This window comes from Podarcis tiliguerta (genome assembly GCF_965153285.1).
Source record: "Podarcis tiliguerta genome assembly, chromosome: 13".
Lineage (NCBI taxonomy): Eukaryota > Metazoa > Chordata > Lepidosauria > Squamata > Lacertidae > Podarcis > Podarcis tiliguerta.
The window spans coordinates 29,441,246-29,463,429 of NC_139546.1; the positions used below are offsets into that span (position 1 = coordinate 29,441,246).

Below are 22,184 nucleotides of genomic sequence, written 5' to 3' on the forward strand. Positions count from 1 at the left end.
AATGTATTATATACTCTGATGTTAGCCGCCCTGAGCCTGGTCCTGGCCAGGGAGGGCAGGATATAAATAAAATTTATTATTATTATTAGTAGTAGTAGTAGTAGTAATAGTATTACTGCTACTACTACTACATAAATCCAACTCATTATGTCCTTAACCATAAATATAGTTTACGCCCTTAATATACACTGGCAGCCCATTTGTTTTCATGCCAAATTTGAGGTGTTTAGATATTAAAAGCCTTATGTGGCCCAGGACCCCAGGTACTGACTTTCCCTATGTAAAACTACTCGGCCTGTGACATCATCATGAGAAACCCTTCTCTTTGTGCCACTGTTGAGGGAGGTCCAGAAGGTGATGACAAGAGAACAGGCCCTTTTTGTAGTCGTATCTCATTTTTTAAAAAGAATGCTTTCCCCAGAAAACCCCACTTCTCATCATTTCAGTGCCAGGTAAATGCAGTTCTCTTTTCCTGGGCATTTGGCAGAAACTAATAATATTTTAATTTTTTTGGTAATTTCATCACTAAATAAGTTTAAAGCAATATATAAGGATGCTTAAATAAGAATCAATATACATTTAAATAACATTTACAGTTTTGAATCTTTCTGATAAAACCTCAGCACTTTCCTCACTAGCCTCCTTATAGCATTTTTCATCTCTGTATTTCTTAATGTATAAATGATTGGATTCAGCACTGGGCTGATAACTGTGTAGAGAATGGAGACCACTTTATCCGCTGTAAATTTCTTGAAGGGCTGGTCATAAACATAGATACATGGGATGAAGTGTAAACTCACTACTGTGATCTGGGCTGCACATGTTGAAAGAGCTTTGTGCTTCCCTTCTGAGACATGATTTCTTATCTTGAACAAGATGATGCTGTATGAAATGAGCAAAGCAATGAAGGTTCCTGTCACAACAAGTCCATTGTTGGAGACCATAAGTAGTTCAACAGTATAGATGTCTGTGCAGGCCAATCTGACCACCTGTGGAACATCGCAGTAGAAATTATCCAGTATGTTGGGACCACAGAACGGTAACTGCAGGATCAGTGCTACCTGGACCATGGAGTGAATGGAGCCACCTAGCCATGCACACAAAATGATCCCAAAGCAGGTTTTCTTGTTCATGATGATCATGTATTGCAATGGCTTGTGAATAGCTAGATATCGATCAACTGCCATCATTGCAAGAGAAAAAACAACTGTACCCCCAATGAAGTGAAAAAAGAAAATCTGTGTCAAACATCCATTGAAGGAGATGGTTTTGTTCTGGGAAAAGAGCACTTGCAGCAATTTAGGTGCAGTTACTGTAGATTCACTAACATCCAGAAAAGCCAAGTTGGCCAGTAAAAAATATAAGGGCATGTGGAGATGGTGGTCTGATATTACAGTGATTATAATGGTGACATTCCCTAACCAAGTAGCTATATAAACTGTCAGGAACAGAAAAAATAAAAACTGTTCAAATTCTGAATTTTGTGACATTCCTACAAATACAAATTCTGTAACTCTGCTTGTGAAGTTATCCACTGCCATTCTGTAGACTTGTGACAAATATCTGGAGGGAGGAAATAATATTTTTTTTTATTTCATTTTATCCACATTTTCATTTGGTTATCAGTTTATTTCTTCGCAATGTTCAAAGCATATGGGTGATTCTATTTTCGGTCACTTTACCTCGTGAAAAATTTCAGGAACTTAAATTTGTTCTTTAAAAATCTTGTATGTCTCCTGCTTTTGGACTTCCTATAGGCATCTGCCTGGCTGCTGTGACTGGAAAGCAGAATACTGGGCTTGATTGGCCATGCGCCTGATTCAGCAGTGCCTTCTTATGCCCTCCTATGATCTTATCTTTATCCATCCAGTTTAATATTGTCTACTCTGAATGCCAGAAACTCTGCAGAAAGAATTTACTACCATCACGCTAAAAAGTAAAAAAAAAAAAAAATCATCCATAAAAAGGCTAATATTACCTGCTGTCCAGCAACACCCATGTCAATAATAAAAACACTGAGGGGGTAAGTTGGGCTCAATAGTTTCCAACCATATGCAGATTACATCTATCAAATGATAACTTCTATACCTTTGCTTCCATTTTAATCACACTCTGCTTTCCATGCTATTCTTCTAATCTGCACATCTATGTATCTCTCTTCACTTCCCCACCTCCCTGCTCTTCATTATTAGGAATAGGCTGAGATATAACAAAATTCCTTATTATAATATTGTTTTTACTGTTCTGCTGGGAGCCACCCAAAGTGACTGGCAAAACCAAGCCAGATGGGTGGGGAATAAATTAACCACCGCCACCACAGTGTTTCTTGAGTTATCTGTGCCTGTTGTAGAAGATACAGATGGATTCCATTTAAGGGGCTGCAAAGCAGCTCTTCCACTTTGCTTTTCTGTGTTGACACTGGAATCAGTGGGATTGTGTCCATTAAGATGTAACTATTTAGAACAACAACAAAGGATTCAACAAAGAAGCAATTAGAAGTGGTCCAATGCCTTTTAGAGAAGGATATGTACCTTCTTTGGAAGGCAATTATGCAGCAGACAAGCCTAGTTTTCCACAAAACAAAACAAAAATATATTCAACATATATGAAAATTTGCTGATCATCCTATATGTTATGTCCCTCAATGCATTATTTAGCAGTACAATGCATCTGTACATAGATGTTTCAATTGGTATGTTGACCTGCCTTCATTGTTTGTCCAATCATTTTAATGAATTATTGAATCTAAAGGTCATTGCCCAATCTCACTGGACTTTCTGTGGCATTCACACTAAATGTGTTTAAGTAGACACAATTCAGATGATACCTAGCTAGCTAGATGTGAGAGAGAGAGAGAGAGAGAGAGAGAATCCAGTCTGAAGGAAGCAAATTAAAGTCCCATAACGTCAATGGGAAAACCTGAAATCTGCCATTAAAATAAAATGCTTCACTTTAGTTGTCATAACATTGTGTGAGAAGCAACCCTGAAACTCTTGAATTGATACATGTTAAATAAAATTTTCAAAAAATGAAATAAGTGCACCATAAATACCCGATGTGTCCAAGATCTGAGATTCTACTTCACCAAGACCTTCAAAAATCTAATGTACTTACAGCTTTGATGTGATCACTGGTATTGTAATAAGCAGGAGAGAAAATTAGCCTACTTCTGTGAGAAAACGCAGTCAACTCTGGCTCCCACAAGTGGTCTCTGAAGCTGTTGCCTAAATTTAATTTAGCAAGAGACCATAACATCTCTTGGGTCTTCAGCTGCTACTACTTTAGCTCTTCCTAGAAAGGGTTCAGAGGAAAGCTATGTAAGGAAAGCTGCATCAGTGGACCAATTACATGACTGCTTCTCCAAATTTGATTCTCATTTCATTCTTTTCTTGCTGAAAGTGTATCAGGGTATGCATTGTGTTTGTGCTAGTTGGTCACATACAGTGTTAGGTAGCTTGCAACAAGGGTGTGTGGTGACTTTTGAGGAGTTTGATGCAGCTTCTCTGTTTAGAAATCTGCCAGCTCTTTCAAAAGTGAATTTGAAGAAAAAAGAAGAAAGTAAATGTTTCAGCTCCCTAAACGTACCCCTGCCCGTACGGGCCAGTCTTGACAGACTCTAGGGTTGTGCGCTCATCTCACTCTAAAGGCTGGGAGCCAGCGCTGTCCGCAGACACTTCCGGGTCACGTGGCCAGCGTGTCAAGCTGCATCTGGCGAGCCAGTGCAGCACACGGAATGCCGTTTACCTTCCTGCTAGTAAGCGGTCCCTATTTATCTACTTGCACCTGGGGGTGCTTTCGAACTGCTAGGTTGGCAGGCGCTGGGACCGAGCGACGGGAGCGCACCCCGCCACGGGGATTCGAACCGCCGACCTTTCGATCGGCAAGTCCTAGGCGCTGAGGCTTTTACTCACAGCGCCACCCGCATCCCTCTATTCAGCTTCCTAGAGGCCATCAGAAATCCACCTGCTTTATTACGCACTAGCTGCAGCTTCCGGACTATCAATGGTCTTCAGTATCAGCGACTATATGCCTCTGGCTGGGAATCATAGACCAGGGAGTGCTCTGTGCTCAGTTTCTGCTTGTGAGCTTCCCATCGGCATCTGCTTGGCCACTGGGAGAACAGAATGCTAGATTAGATAGGACTTTGGCCTTATCCAGTACATGCTTCATATACTCTTAAGTTTAAAGGCAGTTTTGTGTATAATGCAGCTGCTGTAATCTAGCCTAGGGTTTATCAGAGCATAGAACATTGAAGTCAATCTATGTCCATCCAGAAAGCACTCCAAAAAAACGCATGCCATTTGTGCATCTAAGGACAGTAATTGATCCAAGTGTACCTGTAAGGAGCACAACTGCAACTTCAGGGGGAGGGTGACCCCATACAGAAAAGAATGTACTCTACCAAAACAAACTGAGGAACCCCCTCCAAACAGTGTCTCTTTCTTTGCATTGAGCTTCAAATTCTTAGGTAAAGGTAAAGGTACCCCTGCTCGTACAGGCCAGTCATGACCGACTCTAGGGTTGTGCGCTCATCTCGCTCAAGAGGCCAGGAGCCGGCGCCGTCCGAAGACATTAACTCAATTGTTGCTGTTTTTTGCCTTTCCTTCTTCTTCTTCTTCTTCTTCTTCTTCTTCTTCTTCTTTTTGCCTTTCCCTAAGTTAAAAAAAGGCTTAATATTGTTAGGAATTTCTGAAGTTCTTTATAATTTGGAGAAAATGGAAGTGGGCTGGATCAGCATAGAATAAGGGCCCCCATAAGGGGCCTGAGCCATGTACTAAACTCAGGTTAGAGCCTTTGCCACTCTGGAATCTCTTCCCCTAGCTGCCCAGTGACACCCTGGTAGCTTGGCTTGCACCCTCCCAGTGGTCAACACTGGGCAATCCCATAGAGGGGTGTTGGGTGCTTCCCTGACCCCAATGGAGTGTCATTGCACCTGTAGGGGCTCGGAAGAATAAACTACACTATTCCACCACTACATTGTGGGCTGTGTAATCTCTCTTCAGGGGATCACATTAGTTGTCAGAGGTTCCAGGTTGCCCGCAAGATTGAGGGGGCCTAGCACACACCACATGTATGTGACATCACACACGTTGTGCATCAAACACGTGTGGTGTCACACAAGCGGCGTGCAGGACATTGCAACATCTGAAGGAGGTTGAGTGTTCTGGAAACTCTGATGCAATGTGCAACCCCTGTGACGTCATGCATGTGCACTGTGTTTGATCCCCTCAACATTGAGGTGCCCTTTCCAATAAAGATTGAGGGAGCTGGAGACACATTGGCCCCCTAGAGTTGGCATATCTGTTGGTTGTAATGAAATACCTGGAGCTTTTCTCAAAGTTCCTCACATGTTTCACCTGAGGAGAGACATCCAAATTCCACAAAAGGGGTCATATTGGAGGTTACCCAGCAAAAGGGCAGCACCCAATACCACCCCACATGACAATAGGCTTGTGGACAGGTTGTCTCTATACCACATTGTGTTTAAGAGTGTGCCCTTGTTGATTTATATGGTTCAACAATTGTCTACACACGAGGACAGGCTCTACACTCAATAAGCATTACATGAGAATAACAAAACAAGTGCACAACTCAAATTCTTATGTTCTACACACATTAAATGTAATGTGAGATCAGCCTGATTTTAAGCGATGGGAGGAACATTATACTTTATGTTAGGACATTGAATCTGAGGTCAGAGAACTCTTAAAGTTCTGCATAAAGGTGCTTTGGAATTGACTCAGGAAAGTGTTGCCATAGTTTGATCCTTTGGGATGCATACCTGCTGAATGATGAACATTTTTTTCCCATATATTCTGTAGGAAACAGAGTTGTACTAGTTCAGTCTCTATCATTAAGAAAAGAAGAGTAGGGCATGACACAGGTTGGTGGCTGCTTAATTCTTATAATATTTAAACTGCAACTTTTTAAAAATTAAAAGGGTATTAAGTACAGTGGTACCTTAGGTTAAGAACTTAATTTGTTCCGGAGGTCCATTCTTAACCTGAAACTGTTCTTAACCTGAAGCACCACTTTAGCTAATGGGGCTTCCTGCTGCTGCTACACCGCCGGAGCATGATTTCTGTTCTCATCCTGAAGCAAAGTTCTTAACCCAAGGTACTATTTCTGGGTTAGTGGAGTCTGTAACCTGAAGTGTCTTTAACCCAAGGTACCACTATACTGCCAAAAGAAGTAAAACAAAAAACAAAAAACCTCAAGCTGGGGAGGGGATCTGTTCCATAACAATATACATAAATATAGAGTTTTGAGTAATGCTTCAATTTGAACAACTGAACTTTCATTCCTGTCTTCTCTATGTATTCTTTAATCTGCTCCAACTGGTCTTCCTCCTCTCTGGAGCAGATATCGAGAATGCAGGAGACACTACAGAGGAGAGGAGGGGAAGGTTCTGTGGCATTGGGGAAGTCTGCAGTGCTGCCAAAGCAGCAGCATCAGATATGGTTCATTATTTATTAAAATATTTCAACAGTAACAAACAGTTAAATTAAATATTAAGCTTGAAAGTAAGAACTTGTGTGTACTGGTTTCAAACTTATTTAGGAGGTTGTTTATGCTTCCCCCTTTTGAAATTTGTAGGAGATAAACATTTTTATTGTATATAAAGCTTTTAAAAAGTTTTTTAATGAACCTTTTCTTTATTTCCTCATTTATTCAGTTTAGTACAAGAAAGGGCTTAGTTTTCAATCTATGAAAAATAGTATATCAATCCTAATATCTTGTATTTTTTTTCAATTTCTCAGGGTCCATTTCTTCCCTTGATTTAAACAAAAACAGCTGATGTTTCTCATGCATAGCTTCATGTATTATCTCACAGAAGCAGGCATGTGGGATGTTTTGTCCTTCTCTGGCTCATGGTTTCTATACCTTTCTTACATAATCCAGAATTATCACAGCAGAAGAAGAATTGGTATGACCAATACCTGTACCTTCACTATCCCAAGTGACTCTTTCAGCTTTGCATTACAATGAGGAACCAGACAAGGAATGTGACCGAATTCATCCTATTAGGATTCCTTGGAACTAAAAGGGTTGAACTTGTACTCTTCACTTTATTCTTCATCAGCTATGTTTTTGCTTTGGTAGGGAACTTTATCATTATTGCCTTGGTGTGGTGTGAGAGGACTCTTCATAGCCCAATGTACATGTTTATTGCTAACCTGTCATTTTTAGAGACTCTGTACACCACCGCGGTTATCCCCAAAATGCTAGTCAACTTCATGAGTCAGAGAAAATCTATCGCCTTCCATAGTTGCATTTTGCAGGTCTACATCTATTTCTCAGCAGGTTCCAGTGAGTTCTTCCTTCTGGCTGTCATGTCATTTGACCGCTATCTTGCCATTTGCAACCCACTGAGATATACAGCCATCATGACCTTGAGACTTTGCCTCCTGCTTATTGCTGCCTCCTGGATGTGGGGCTTCTTTGCAGTCCTACCACCTACAATCCTGGTAAGCCAGCTGCCATTTTGTGGACCCAATTCTATCAACCATTTCTTTTGTGATGTTGACCCAATTCTCAAGCTCTCCTGCTCTGATGTAAGGAAAATTGAAATGATTAATTTTGTCAATTCAGCTTTGCTCCTCCTAGGCTCATTACTGTTGACGAGTGTGTCCTATATATCCATTATTGGAACAGTGCTTAGGATCCCCTCAGCAAAAGGACGACAGAAAGCATTCTCTACGTGTGCCTCTCACCTAATTGTGGTGACACTGTTCTATGGGAGTTCTATTTTCATTTATGTTCAGCCACAAAAAAACCACTCATTGGACCTCAACAAGGTAGCCAGCATACTGAACACAGTGATAACTCCATTACTGAATCCTTTCATTTATAGTCTGAGAAACAAGAAAGTGAAAGAGGCCCTGCGACATTTAACCAGAAGAAAGATTTTCCCTTTAATTAATTGCTGAGTCCTGGAAACAGGGGAAAGTTTCCCTACACTATGTAGTGTTAAATAACAATGAAAGTAAATGGGGACTATTGGTAAAAAAACAAATCTTTATTACGGCTTTAAAACTCTTAGTAGTGGGTGGGGTTGAGTTTGTATTTTTTACTGAGAAGACCAGAGTGAACATTCTCACCCAGGGTCACACATTCTCACAATTTTGTGGTTTCCTGAGCTCCTTTGGAAATCAGCAGAAAACCAATATCATTGTTATTAATAATATATATTGTGACAAACTTGAAAATTATTCTGTGAGTGTCAGATGTGGAAAATAAATCCTCAAAGAAACTGTTTCACTTGGCTAATTACAATTATATAGTTGCATTTCTGAGTTTTGTTTAATCTTTTGACTGGTACTTTATATTTGAATTTATAGATCTCCAGCAGTAATATATTCCACAAATATTTTCTGGGGGATTTTTTGGTCATGCTGAAGCCAGTTGTGAAATACCTGAAGTTATTTGTGATGATTTCTAATTGCAAATGTTGAAGAATTAAGCCACAATTTTCTTTTGCATAGTCAACTAGTTCTCTGTTGTAGAGAGACAGTAATTTGTCTCTATTAAATGGAATCTGCACCAAAATATTTTTGTGTGGAATGTTTCTGTTTAAGGTGCCAGCCAGCCAGTCAGACATATCCCATTCCAGGGTACTCCATTACATCCCTTCTAGTTTTGTGGTTTCCAACCTCAATTCCCACCCCAGGATTGACCCAACAATTGAGCATTCAGTCTGGTGTGGATGTGCCATGCTTCACAAGAAGCTTCCTTTTAGGAAAGCCATTGGCAAAGCCTCACCCAGAACCTGAAAGATTGCCCTTTCCTCTCCACAGCTGTTGATCTTGGTGTGGGTGAGTGAGGAAAGCCAATTTCAGAGTGTCATCTGTATCCTGCAGGATTACAGCTGTTATGCAGAGTGAGCAATCCTTGGCTGGGAGGGTGAGTGCTCCTCAAGTGTCCTTCCTCTCCTTGACCCACCTATTGAGGGGAGGGGGCAATTTGGGGAGTGAGGCTCCATAACCAGCTTTTCTAAAGGAAAGTTGCTTGTGGAGCCCTCTGAGGGACTTCAGCTGGTACATAGCCCTGTACAAGCTTTCAGGCTTGCAAATGGATTCCAAACTTGGAAACATGGTTTCTTCTTCTTCTTCTTCTTCTTCTTCTTCTTCTTCTTCTTCTTCTTCTTCTACTACTACTACTACTACTTCTTTGAAGCAACTAACATGGAAAGAAGCACTGAAGTTGTTCTCTTTTCCACCAGACTTCTAAGAAGTGGCTCTTATGTCATGTGAAAGCTTGAATATAATGCACAAATTAGCAGGGAAACATCCAGGAAATGAAATAAACTGCTGTGTGAACACTGCCCAGGTGTACAGCAAAGAAGCAAAGGGTAAAACTTCCACACTCAACATAACAGTCTGAGCCAGATCAGAGAGCACAAACAAAAAAACAACATTCATGCAATTGCTAAGTGTGTGTCCAGTGTTGTTTCTAGTTTGGCCAGAAAGGATAAACCAATAAAACATGAAGTACAGTGTACATTTTTGATAGGAATCATTGATAACCCTTGATATTGGAAGTGGAGTCTTATCACTGCACATTATCACATTAAAAGTGATTATTCAATAAGTACACAGTTCATCCCATATACAGGATAATTACTACATAAACCGATAGAATGTCCCCTAAAATGGCTGCAAGAAACAGCACTATGTCCATGTCAGCACCCAAATGCCTTAGAGAACAAAAATGACTGCTTGGTGCTGATCAGATATCAGTGTTAGCACTAGGCAAGGTTGCCCAGTAAGAACATTCTGCACATGGGTATGGATAGCTGATATGGATTAGGCTGATCTGTCCATCCCTGGTACAAAGTCAAGGCATGAGGAACGTATAATACAATAGCCCTGAGATATACTGAATCTATTGGTCAAAACAGTTAACTTCTCAAATAAGTGGTGTGGTAGAATGCACTCTAAAATTTAGAATTGTGTGCTCTGTGCACAGTTGCTTGCTAAGATGTCTGTTAGTAACTTTTCCCATCACAGTTCCTCGCCTTGCATTTATTGGCCTGGAAAAAATAACATAAGAGTTTTTAAACTTGTTAAAGTTCTTAAATGCTTTTTCAGAGGCATTTAGAAACACTAGAATATTGTCACTTCTACGTACACTATCCCCAGTAAGGGGTGTAGCGTATTAAATTCTACTGAGAGTAGACCTATTGGAATTAATGGACATACGTTAGTCATGTCCATTGATTTTAACAGGTCATTAATTTTAATATTCTATGCATAACATTAGATCTGGAAGCTGCAGTTAGCGCAGAATGCTGCAGCACGATTTCTGACAGAAGTGGGGACCATGTGCTCAGAGATCTGCACTGGCTGACAATTTGCTATTGGTCCAAGTTCAAGCTGTTATTATCAGTATATAAAGCCATTAATAACGTGGGACCAGTTTGCTCGTGAGACTGCCTTACCCCACATGTGTCCACTGAACCACATTGATTGGCAAAATCAGCACTACTACAAGTGCCAGAAAAAACTTGATAATTTAGTGTAGCAGTGCCTACACTATGGAACTCCCTGCCTATTGAGATCAAGCAGCTGCATTCACTGTAGTATTTTTTGTGCCAGCTAAAAACATTTTAGTTCAGACAAGTCTACCCAGATGCTTAGGAAACTGAGGCAATTTTAAACTATTTTAGTATTTTAACCTTTGCATGTTTCAAAGAATGGCTCTAGTTTTTTTTCTTCATGATCCTATTGTTTTATTTCTTTGCTAACTGCTTTGAATAAGTCTGGGAAAGTGTCCTTAAACTGCCATATTCAACCAAAAGGGTAGTTTATGTCATCTACCGCAAGAAATCTCATTAGCTGTATTGAAATACTTTTTTTTTGCTTTCCTCAAAATTCCTCAAATGTTTCACCTGACGAGAGACATTCAGATTCACACAAATGTGAATTTAGAAGACATTTTGTAGATAACTCCACAAAGGTTCAACACCCAACACAAATCCAATGAAACATGCCAGATGACAATAGGCTTGTTCACATTTGTCTCCCTACGGCACAAGTTGTCTCCCTACGGAGTTTTTGTAAATATGTATATAGACTTAACACTCATTAAACATTACATGTGAATAATTGTACAGGTGTACAGCTCACCTGTTATATACACAAATTCTAAACTCATTGAATTCTGTGTGTGAATACACCTATTGTAGCAGTGGAAGATTCAGTGATCAGAGAAACAAAATATTTCATTATTCATTCTGTATTTTAAATGTCTGCAAATAAGTGCTTTGGAACTGGTTCAGGGATATATTGGTAGGCCTGATATAATTTGTTCCTTGGGGATACATACTTACCCTTTGATGAATAACTGTTTCCACATATCCTGTAGTAAACAAGACTGTGTTCATTTGGTCTCTATCATGAAGAAAAGGATAAAGGACTATAATGTTCTAGGCTGCTGCCTTCTTCATTCACCTAATATTTACACTGAAACTTTTAAAACAGTATTAACTGCTCTCTCTCACACCTATGTTCAGCCAGTTCTCTCCTGTGGGGGTGGTAAGAATCCAAGATAATGAAAACCTGAAAGAAGCTTGAAAAAAACATTAATATTGCTGAGGATGGACCCATTGCTTAATTTTGGCAATTTGGAAATATATGTTTGTTTTCGGTTTTATCCCTGCAGCTCTCTGAAAGAGGCAAGGCAGAAAAAAATGTAGCTTAATTAGACTATGCTTCATGAATTACCTTTTATTTTGACAAACATATCAATGAAAATAAGAAGGGGAAACCGATAATGAAGATTGGGGTTTCATTGGCACCCTATGGGTGCAAGTTACATCTGTAGAGAAAAGAGATAAAGGCTTATTGCTGAAGACCTGAGAGAGGTGGGAATGGTTCTATTTTCTCTTCTGCTTCTCTTGCCATCACTGTTTATGTTCCATCCACTTTTTTCCTCTGCTTCCTCATTCTCTTTGTTCTGTTCTAAAATTCATTCCAGCAGTGTCACTACTGGTAGAAGAAGTGAAACATACTGAGATAATAATATGTGTATTTATTTTATTAAAATATTCCAACGGTAAGAGTTTAAAACAGAAGCTGGGGGCATGTTGGATGAATTAAATAATAAGAGTCAGGTTATCAATTAGTGCTTTTCAGTACCATTGATTTTAAACTGGAACATTTAGGAAATTACTCACATGTCTTGCATTTGAAACTAATGGGTGATAAACATGTTTAACACTCTCTAAAGTGTTTTATTTATGTTTAAAAATGAAACATTGGCCTTATTGCACATTTCTATTCTGTAATTTGATAGAGGGCAAATGTTTTGCATTCATGAAACATAGAATTCCAGTTTTGGTTCTTTCAATACTTCTCTCTTTCCTTCTTTCCCTTAGTTTAAGCAAGCATAATTGATTTCTCCATGCATGGTCTGACTGGGAATGCCATATGGACTCTTCCATGCTTCTCAAACTCAGTTTTCATGCCTGTCTTATCTTATCTAAAATTTCAGAGTGGAAAAAAGAATTTGTCTGCCCAGCTGCTACCCATCTCTCCATTTCCTCAAGTCACTGTTTCAGCAGCACATCACAATGAGGAACCAGACAAGGATTGTAACTGAATTCATCCTCTTAGGCTTCTCTGATACTAAGGTGGATGAACCAGTGCTTTTCACTTTATTCTTCATCACCTACACTGTTGCTATGGTAGGCAACTTTATCATTATTACCTTGGTGTGGTGTGAGAACAGCCTTCACAGCCCAATGTACATGTTTATTGCCAACTTGTCTATTTTGGAGGCTCTCTACACCACCACAATTATCCCCAAAATGCTAGTCAACTTCATGAGTGAGAGAAAATCCATCTCCTTCCATAGTTGTATCTTGCAAGCCTACATTTTCTTCTCAGCAGGTTCCAGTGAGTTCTTCCTTTTGGCTGTCATGTCATTTGACCGCTATCTTGCCATTTGCAACCCACTGAGATATGCAGCCATCATGACCATGCGCCTTTGCCTCCAGCTTATTGCTGCCTCCTGGATGTGGGGCTTCTTTGCAGTCCTACCACCTACAATCCTGGTAGGCCAGCTGCCATTTTGTGGACCCAATGTCATTAAACATTTCTTTTGTGATGTTGACCCCTTACTCAAGCTGGCCTGCTTTGATGTAAGGAAAATTGAAATGATTAATTTTGTAAGTGCAGCTTTGCTGCTTCTGGGCTCATTACTAGTGACAAGTTTGTCCTATATCTTCATCATTGGAACAGTGCTTAGGATCCCTGCAGCCAAAGGACGACAGAAAGCATTCTCTACGTGTACTTCTCATCTAATTGTGGTGACACTCTACTATGGGAGTTGCATTTTCATGTATGTTGAGCCACAAAAAAATCACTCTTTGGACCTCAACAAGGTAGTCAGCATACTGAACACAGTGGTAACTCCATTGCTGAACCCTTTCATTTATAGTCTGAGAAACAAGAAGGTCAAGGAGGCCCTGAAACATCTTGCCAGGAGAAAGACTTCCCCCTTAATTAAGCTCAGATTTCTGAAACAGGAAAATGGGCCTATGCACTGTGTAGTATTAAATAATGGAAGTTGATAAAGGTGGGCAGGTTGGTGGGAAGCTGTACACACATCTACAAGGGTGGAAAAATGGTTCAGCTGAATGTGCTAGATGTGTAGATCATTTTCCTGGGAAACATCTAATCTTTGTTACTGTTCGAAATCTCTAACAAATGTGGTATGTTGGAGCTTCTGGCTTTCAGTGAGGCAATATTCATTAAAAAAGTTACTCAGTGATGAATCTCACAGGACAGTCTTTGAACAGATACTGTCTTACAGCCTCAGCTACCTCAGAGAGTTGGTTTGAAAACAGTAACACTATGATCCACTTTTTTTACTTTCTGAGTTCCTGTGAAAAGGGGCATATAGTTGTTATTAATAATTTTGATAATGATGCGGCTGAGAATGATCTGAAAACTCTATTGTGTGAGTCTCAGATGAAGAAAATGAAACCTCAATATAAAATGTTTTACTTGGTTAATGACAATTATGCAATTGCATTTCTGAGAGACATCAATTTTGTTAAATTTGTTCGTTAAGTATAATTTTCCAACAAACATTTTTATCACACTGTATCCAGCTGTGGATTTCTTGAAGCTATTTGTGATAAACTTTAATTGTTACGTTTGAAAACTTAAGCAACAATTCAGTTTTTGGTGGTTACACAATTCTCTGTTGTAGAGAGATTACCATCAGTCACAAATAAATGGGATCCACACACACAGTGTGTTGTTTGTGTTTGTGTGTGTGTGTGTGTAATGCTTCTATTACGGTTCCAGCAAGTCATGTCCTTGCCCTATTCCAGGATATCCATTCCATCCTTTCAAGTGTTCTGGTTTTCTACTCTTCCTCCAACAGTCAGGCAGCATTTGGTACCAATTTCTCTCCCTCCCTGTCTCTTTTACAAAACTCACACACTCTCTCACAAACTACAAACCCAAGGATGCAGATATCTCCCTACTGTGCCTGTTTGGTACTATTTGGGCTATGTAAGTTTTCACACAACTGGAGAATGCCACGTATCATTATGATATGGCTGTTTCATCGCACCTTTTTATGAAATTGAACTGGGGTCATATAGAGAGGGCATGCTGACATCCTGATGCAGGGAATGGTGATGTTCTAGTATTTTGTGCAGTATGCACATGTATTAATAGAAGTAAATATACAGGCAAGTAAATGAGAAGAATTAATTTCCAAAATTCTGACTTCACAACCTGAATCTGCATTAGCTATTACTTTCAAGTTTCTGATCCTTTTGAAACACACACAATATTTCACCTATTCCCTCCTGATGAGCTTTAGAGACTACCTGAGAGTTTCCAGTTCTACTGAGAATAAGTTTGGTTGTCTCTTTCCGAATGTCTTGTGCACTCTTGGGACCACAGATACAATGTGTGATGCCATCTGTAGGCTGCAATGCATTTATTAACAGGCTCTGTTGGGGGAGAAGTGAGCTTCTGAGGATTTCAGTAGGGCAAATTGAACACATGGCATATCATCGGGGTTAACCTGAATGCTCCCTCAACCTGTTCAGTACCTATTCATATTTTGCAACCTCATGTCATCCAACTGAAAGGTAAAAATTAAGCAGTTCATAATTCTTGCCTTCCTTGTTCCTGTCTGCACTTAACCAATGAGTGCCTTTCGCTCTCACAATCAAAATAGTTCATGTATTTTTCTTGACATTTCTTTCCATTTCTATTAAAATAGAGGGGTGGGGGTGGGGGATGGGGCACTCAATTTTTTTGCATGTGAGGACAGGATTAATGTTGCCATTTGATTCACACAGTTCCTAGACCCCTGCCTCCTACCTCCTACTCCAAATATGTGATCAGAATTGATAGCAGTTATCTGTGTCTGGGGGAGGAAAAGTAGGACCTTCTAATCTAATGCGTCCATCCCCAATCAATACTACCACGGCATGATAAACTGCTCTTCACTGAGCACTATGTATATGCCATGAGATTCAAAGAATTTAAATTCTATTGTAGTTCTCATGATTTGAGAGACAGGCATATTGGATAAGCTTGGTATGGGGAGAGAGAGGGCAGCACTATGCTGTTCTCTGGTGTTAAGAGATGATGAAACTTATCTCTCTCCCCCCTTAAAACTTTAAATCCATTCAGTTATTGTTAATGGGGAGGAAATAGGGGTTGGGGGGGCAACACCCATGCCAAAATTATGACATTTTCTTCTCCCCAGATCAAAAGTAGCCTTTTTAAGGGGGGTATATGAGTAACAAAAAGACAATTCTCCCTTACTAACTTTGGTTATGCTGCCTATTTTTTTGTAGGGCAAAATGTATTAAGGACAAAATGTCCAATGAAAGCACCATTACGGAATTCCTCCTCTTGGGTTTCTCTGATGTTCGGGAGATACAGCTTGTATATTTTGTGACCTTTCTACTGATCTATATGGCAGCATTGCTAGGGAACATCCTCATCCTTGTGGCTGTGGTCACAGATCCCCATCTTCACAATCCCATGTACTTCTTCCTGGCAAATTTGTCTGTTATGGACCTTGGGTACATCTCAGTCACAATACTAAAAGCCATGGCTAACTGTCTCATGAACACCAGGTTGATATCGTATTCTGAGTGCATCGCTCAAGTCTTCTTTCTCTTTTTCTTCATGGCATCAGACTTTTTCCTCCTCACAGTCATGGCGTATGACCGGTATGTTGCCATTTGTGACCCATTGCATTATGAAACAGTAGTGAATAAGGAAGCATGCATCCAAATGGTGACTAGTACATGGATCAGTGGTCTCCTTTACGCAACATTACACACTGGAGCAACCTTCGCTGTTCCTTTCTGTTCCAACACCATCAATCAGTTCTTCTGTGAGATACCTCAACTACTTAAGCTCTCCTGTTCTGACTTGTACCTTGTTGAAGCTGTGGCTCTGGGCTTGAGTGCATGTCTAGGACTCGGCTGCTTCAGTTTCATAGTTGTGTCTTATGTGGAGATCTTCAAAACAGTGTTCAGAATTCCTTTGGCACAGAGTAGAGACAAAGCCTTCTCCACTTGCATTCCTCATCTCTGCGTTGTCTCCTTATTTCTTTTCACTGGCATCTTCGCCAACCTAAAACCAACTTCCAACTCCCTGGCGGGTCTGGACAGTTCAGTTGCCATGGCTTACTGTGTCCTTCCCCCACTGATGAATCCAATAATTTATAGCATGAGAAACAAGGAGATCAAAGCAGTGTTGTGGAAAATCTATGGCAGATCCTGGAAAAAGCATACCAAAGGAAAATGTGGCTGTATAGGTCTGTGGCATAATATGCAAACAGGAACATCTACTCCCTGAGTCAGATATGGAAGTTTCTGACTGGCACATAGTACACAAGATGATTTGAAGCAGGGGCGCCACATATAGGGACCGGAAGGGGCTTTGGCTTCCTCAATATTGGTGGGCAGGGGGCTGAGCCCTGCAATATTGAGGGGGCAACCATCCTCCGCCACCACCGGGTGCCCTCCGAGTGCCCCTGCCCTCACCCAGGAGCCAGGCGGGGGCTGAGGTGAACAAAGGGCACAGATCACCCTCCATGCATCCTGCCTCTTCCCAGCGCCATCATGTGATGCATCAATATGGGGGGCAAGTCGGCTCCCATGATTTAAAGTGTACCTACCCATGTTCTTATGTCTTCATTATGACCCTGTTCTGTGTCCCATTGCTTTCTTTTTTTTTTAATAAAGTGGGCAGACACATACAATTGTGTAATGTTGACTAAACTAGACTAGATCATGGTGTTACTGGTAGGTTCTTTTGGCTTCATCTCTGCTTGTCTTTAGATGTAAGGCTAAGATAATGACATTTCAGCATGCATATTAAATGGATCCCACAGGGATGATCTGGGCTTTAATGCTTTTTCCTGGTTATTGCTGCTGAGGCTGTGTGTGGCATATGAAAAGAGATAAAGAGATACAGTTTCTATTGACTTGTTCCTAGAACAGATTTTTTAAACCTTTATTTCATTATATTTACTATAAATTCAGTGGTCTTGAAGATTATGACTGTGGATAGAAAGTCAGAATTATTCTTATTTTATTTTTTAAAAAACCTATAGTGCAAATAAAAGCCTTTGGTAACTAATTTTTGATAACTATTATGATTCATTCATCAGAGTCATTGTTACTTGAATTCATTGACCATTACTATGTTGGGTTAGTAAAATCAAGTTTTGCTTTAAAAATGTGAATGGGTTGCATTTCCAATTCCAGCAATGAAAGTCAAAGTACAGTTTTCCATGCCAGACATTAATGCTTCGAACATAAAAGAGACTCCTTGGCGGTTGGTGAATGAAATAAAAGCTGATGTGAAATGCTCTTCCAAAATCTCTTATGATTTGTGGGTGCTTATTGGTAACATAAATAACCTGTGATGGGAGGGAGAGAAGGGGCTGAAATTATCCAACACACTTCTCAGAAAACTATTGTATGTGAAATTTCTGCTCATTTAATGTTGAATAAAATTCCTGTGTTGGTAGTTCACATCAAAAGATCATGGAAGCAATCGTCAAAGTAGTGAGGACTGGAAAAAGTAGGGACAAGCCCATTGATAACTTCAACAACATGACTCAATATTTAAGACCGATCCTCAGTTGTGTCCAACACTGGCATTTGGAATGAGGTTTCCAAATGCAAGAAGACCTCACAAAACATATTTATGTACAAAGTGGACATTTAATATGGAAATTAATTGTAAAGAATTGAAAATGTAAAGAATTGAAAAATGTGTATTTTACAGGAGGAGTGTGTTCAGAAAGTGTAAAAAATGTATGCAATTTAAATGCAGAGATTGTTAATCATTTCAAAATGAACAGGGTTTGTGTTTCCTTTGGAATGAGGTACAGCAGAGGCTATTCCAGGAATGAAAATCCTGGAATAGATTTTAACACTTGCCAGATCCAGTGATTTGAAGGGGGGTCTAGGAATGCAGATGAAACAGTAACAGTATTGTTTCTCAAACCAGCTTCACTCCAGGAAGAGTCCTTCAGCCTTTCCTAGTTCATCTCCAGCCTAGGTGTGAACACCTAACACACTGACATCTTATTTCAAAGCATAACATTTTGCTTTGGATCCTTCCCAAGTTTCTTGAACCAAATCTATTGCTCCAGTTTAAAATCATAGACCTGTCTCAGATGTTTTGCTCCCAATATTTACTTTTTGTCATTATATCCCCCTTTTCCTCCAAGGAGCTGAAGGTCATCCTTCCCAAGTCTAACCTCTCGACAGCACAGTAAGGTAGATTAGCCTGAGAAAATTAGTGAAAGGTCATCCAGTTATCTTAATGGCTGAACAGAGATTTGAACCTGGGTTCCCTAGTCCTAGTCCAACACCCTAAGCACAACACTATACTGGCTCAGAATAATCAGAATAATTTACTTATGTTAATCAGATTCAGTACTTAATTCGACTTGCAGCTTGACATCTTGGTCAATAAAAAAAGATATAACAACCATGTAGGTTTTGAAATCAGTTTTCCATTCAGTCTCCATTCATCAGCACTTCACTCTTAAGCATCCCTTACATAAGACTGAAGTTAAGGGTCAGATAGTGGGGAAATAATCCTAGGAAATATAGACAATTGCATCACTTGTTTTGTAAATCAGGATTTGCAAATCCTCATGGTGATGTTCTCCAAGGAGTGATTCTCTGAAGCACTACAGAAAGCAGGGAGGCTCAATTGATTCCTCTTTGTCACAAACTATAAATCGTCTACTAAAGACAACACTTCAACATTTTGACACTTTCTTCTTCCAGACAAAGACAGAGGTGAGTAGAATCCTATTAGTTCATCCTCAGTGCAGACTAGGACTTGAAAGGTGTTCATATTTCAGTTATGAAAAGACTGTAAAAGGTTTAATACAGCAGTAGGATTAATGAAGAAAACATTATTCTATGAAAAAAAATAGGTAGTATTTATAGGTAAGAGAAGGTAATAAAGTGGTGTTTCAAAATTCTGGCGTTTGGGCTGATTATCTCATATTAAGAAAGGAGGCAAGCCCTACATACAATTGTCTGCATGTTTCAAAATTCTCGTGATTGGGCTTAAAAGCCTCATGATTTTTCATTAATGTTAGGAGGTGTGTGAAAACATTATGGTTAGCAAAAATACCAAAACATCAAGTGTAAAGTTCCTTTACGCAACCACACTCCAAGGAGGATTTTTAAATCTATTTACATCTAGTGCTCATATTTCTAGTTCTGAAAAGACCACAAAACGAATAAAGTAGTAGGATTAATGAAGATATGATTATTCTATGAAAAGATAGGTAGTATTTATAGGTAAGAGAAGGTAAAACGGTGTTTCCAAATACTGGTGATTGGTCTTAAACTCTGAACGCTCATCAAAGCCAAATTATTTTTCATTAATGCTAGGTGGTATGTGGTTTGCATTTTTAAAAATAAAGTAGAAGCATTATGGTTTGCAGAAAACAAACAAAAACACCATCATTAAGATCCTTTATGCAAACAACAAATGAGAATCTGCCTATTTACATCTAATAGCAAGGTTGCTCTGATAAGCTGTAGTGTGTATTTGATTCTACTTTCTCAATCTTGATTCAACATGAAACCAAGTTGGGTCTTTGCTGAGATGCTTCCCACGCTCCTTTTCAACTCTAAAATTCTATTAGTACCGGGGAGAAAGAATGGTGTCAGTTGAATGTCTACTGCTGGCATCACCCATTACCTCATATTGGGTTAGGGAGCAAACCCCACATACAATTGCCTGCATGTTTCCTCATCCAACAGACTTTCATTAACTCCTTTCTAATTTTAGGTGTTACAAACACCTCTGCTGGTATTGCTAAAACACAATAACAGAGCTACTCTTCAAGAAAATGTTTTAAGAAATACTAAAGAATTCAGATGGCCAACCAATCTACAGTGACAGAATTTCTTCTGATGGGGTTTTCCAGTAATCGAGAAGAACAATTGTTTTACTTTGTGATATTTCTCTCCATTTATTTAACAGCCTTAGTGGGGAATTTCCTAATCACTATTGCTGTTGCCCTGAACCACAAACTGCACACTCCTATGTACTTCTTTCTGGTCAACCTATCATTATCAGACATTTGCTACATCTCAGCCACTATCCCCAAATCCATAGCTGTTTCTTTGTCAGATGACAAAAGGATTTCTTTTGCTGGCTGTGTCACACAGGTTTTCTTAGTTTTCACTTTTGGAAGTTCTGAGCTTGCCTTGCTCACTATCATGGCTTATGATCGCTATGTTGCAATCTGCCATCCTTTACAGTATGAGCTAATCATGAACTGGGATGCCTGCATCCAAATGGCAGCTGCTTCCTGGATCAGTAGCTCAATCCATTCATCATTACATACCATTATCACTTTCAGGCTACATTTCTGTGGGTCTAATATTATTGGGCAGTATTTCTGTGATGTCCCTCAGTTGCTTAAGATTTCTTGTACTGACACAAAGGTTAACCAAATTTTGATCTTTGCCATGGGGTTTATTGCAGATTCATTTTGTGGAGGGTTCATCTTTGTTTCCTATGGCTATATCTTCTCTGCTGTGCTGAGAATCCCTTCTGTTCAAGGCAGATATAAAGCTTTCTCTACCTGCATCCCCCACCTGACTGTCTTTTCTTTATTTGTGAGCACAGCTTTGTTTTCATACATGAGACCTAAAGCACTTTCTTCTACAACAATGGATTTGCTCTCTGCTTTATTGTATAATGTTTTGCCACCACTAATGAATCCCGTTATTTATAGCTTTAGGAACAAAGACATCCAAGAGGCTGTGTTGAAAATACCGAAAAGAATTAGAAGTCTCCTGGCATGATTGCTTGCATTGTGTCTCATGCACATCACAATTCCTGTGCTTTGCATAACAATGCAAATGCCATTGAAAATGGTATAATAATGTATTATACTGCATAATAGTGCATTGCAAATAGATGTGTATTGGGCAAATTTGCATATAAAATGTATATACCGTATTTTTCGCTCTATAGGACCCACTTTTTCCCCTCCAAAAATGAAGGGGAAATGTGTTTGCATCTTATGGAGTGAATGCAGGCTTTTGCTGAAGCCTGGAGAGTGAGAGGGGTTGGTGCACACTGACCCCTCTCCTTTTCCAGGCTTCAGGAAGCTATCTGCAAGCCTACAGAGCCCAGCGGGAACTCCCGCAGGGCTCCGAATGCTTGCGGATACCTGCCTGCAGCCCGAAGCCCGGGGAGAGTGGCACTGTGCACCCTGGGCTTTCGGCAGCTATCCACAAGCCTGCAGAGCCCGGCGGGAGTTCCCTCCAGGCGCCACAGGCTTGCAGATAGCTGCCCTAAGCCCGTGGTGCGCAGCAGGCTACAGCGCTGCGCTCCCCGGGTCCTCGGATAGCAGCAAGCTCCAGGAGGAATGGCGAGGTTGAGCGCAACCTCGCCTTCGCTCCCAGACCCCCAGCCCCGAGGCTAAAAACGAAGCCAAGACAGCTAGCGGGATCCATCCCGCTCACTGTCATGGCTTCTTTGGGGCCCGGGGGGGAAAATAAAGGTTTTTTTTTCTTTATTCCCCCCACCCCCTATGATCCGGTGCGCCCTATAGAGTGAAAAATACGGTATTAGGAAAGTTTCACACATGATGTTTCACGCATGAGTGCTCAAGTTGTGTCTCGCACATAT

General features: G+C 40.1%; 5 protein-coding genes across 5 annotated transcripts; 4 read left to right on the plus strand and 1 right to left on the minus strand.

Annotated features, from left to right (window-relative positions):
* Window positions 1-590: 590 nt before the first annotated feature.
* On the minus strand, window positions 591-1,541 carry LOC310662141 (olfactory receptor 4D9-like; the record flags this gene model as incomplete). Its single annotated transcript, XM_083408912.1, has 1 exon — window positions 591-1,541. The coding sequence occupies one exon, from the start codon at window positions 1,539-1,541 to the stop codon at window positions 591-593; it is 951 nt and encodes a 316-aa protein (XP_083265038.1).
* A 5,445-nt stretch (window positions 1,542-6,986) lies between these two features.
* Window positions 6,987-7,931, plus strand: LOC310662142 (olfactory receptor 6M1-like; the record flags this gene model as incomplete). The annotated part of the gene is made up of 1 exon (XM_083408913.1): window positions 6,987-7,931. The coding sequence occupies one exon, from the start codon at window positions 6,987-6,989 to the stop codon at window positions 7,929-7,931; it is 945 nt and encodes a 314-aa protein (XP_083265039.1).
* A 4,643-nt stretch (window positions 7,932-12,574) lies between these two features.
* On the plus strand, window positions 12,575-13,576 carry LOC310662143 (olfactory receptor 6E1-like; the record flags this gene model as incomplete). The annotated part of the gene is made up of 1 exon (XM_083408914.1): window positions 12,575-13,576. The coding sequence occupies one exon, from the start codon at window positions 12,575-12,577 to the stop codon at window positions 13,574-13,576; it is 1,002 nt and encodes a 333-aa protein (XP_083265040.1).
* A 2,281-nt stretch (window positions 13,577-15,857) lies between these two features.
* LOC310662144 (olfactory receptor 14I1-like) lies at window positions 15,858-16,850 on the plus strand (the record flags this gene model as incomplete). Its single annotated transcript, XM_083408915.1, has 1 exon — window positions 15,858-16,850. One exon carries the CDS (start codon window positions 15,858-15,860, stop codon window positions 16,848-16,850), a length of 993 nt encoding a protein of 330 aa, XP_083265041.1.
* Window positions 16,851-20,026: 3,176 nt separating this feature from the next.
* LOC310663402 (olfactory receptor 14A16-like) lies at window positions 20,027-21,463 on the plus strand. Its single transcript, XM_083411221.1, has one exon. It carries the CDS (start codon window positions 20,417-20,419, stop codon window positions 21,350-21,352), a length of 936 nt encoding a protein of 311 aa, XP_083267347.1. The 5' UTR covers window positions 20,027-20,416; the 3' UTR covers window positions 21,353-21,463.
* Window positions 21,464-22,184: the final 721 nt, after the last annotated feature.

Excerpts from the sequence above, each read along its gene's own strand:
- LOC310663402 (XM_083411221.1), top strand. The coding sequence starts at position 20,417 with ATGGCCAACCAATCTACAGTGACAGAATTTCTTCTGATGGGGTTTTCC.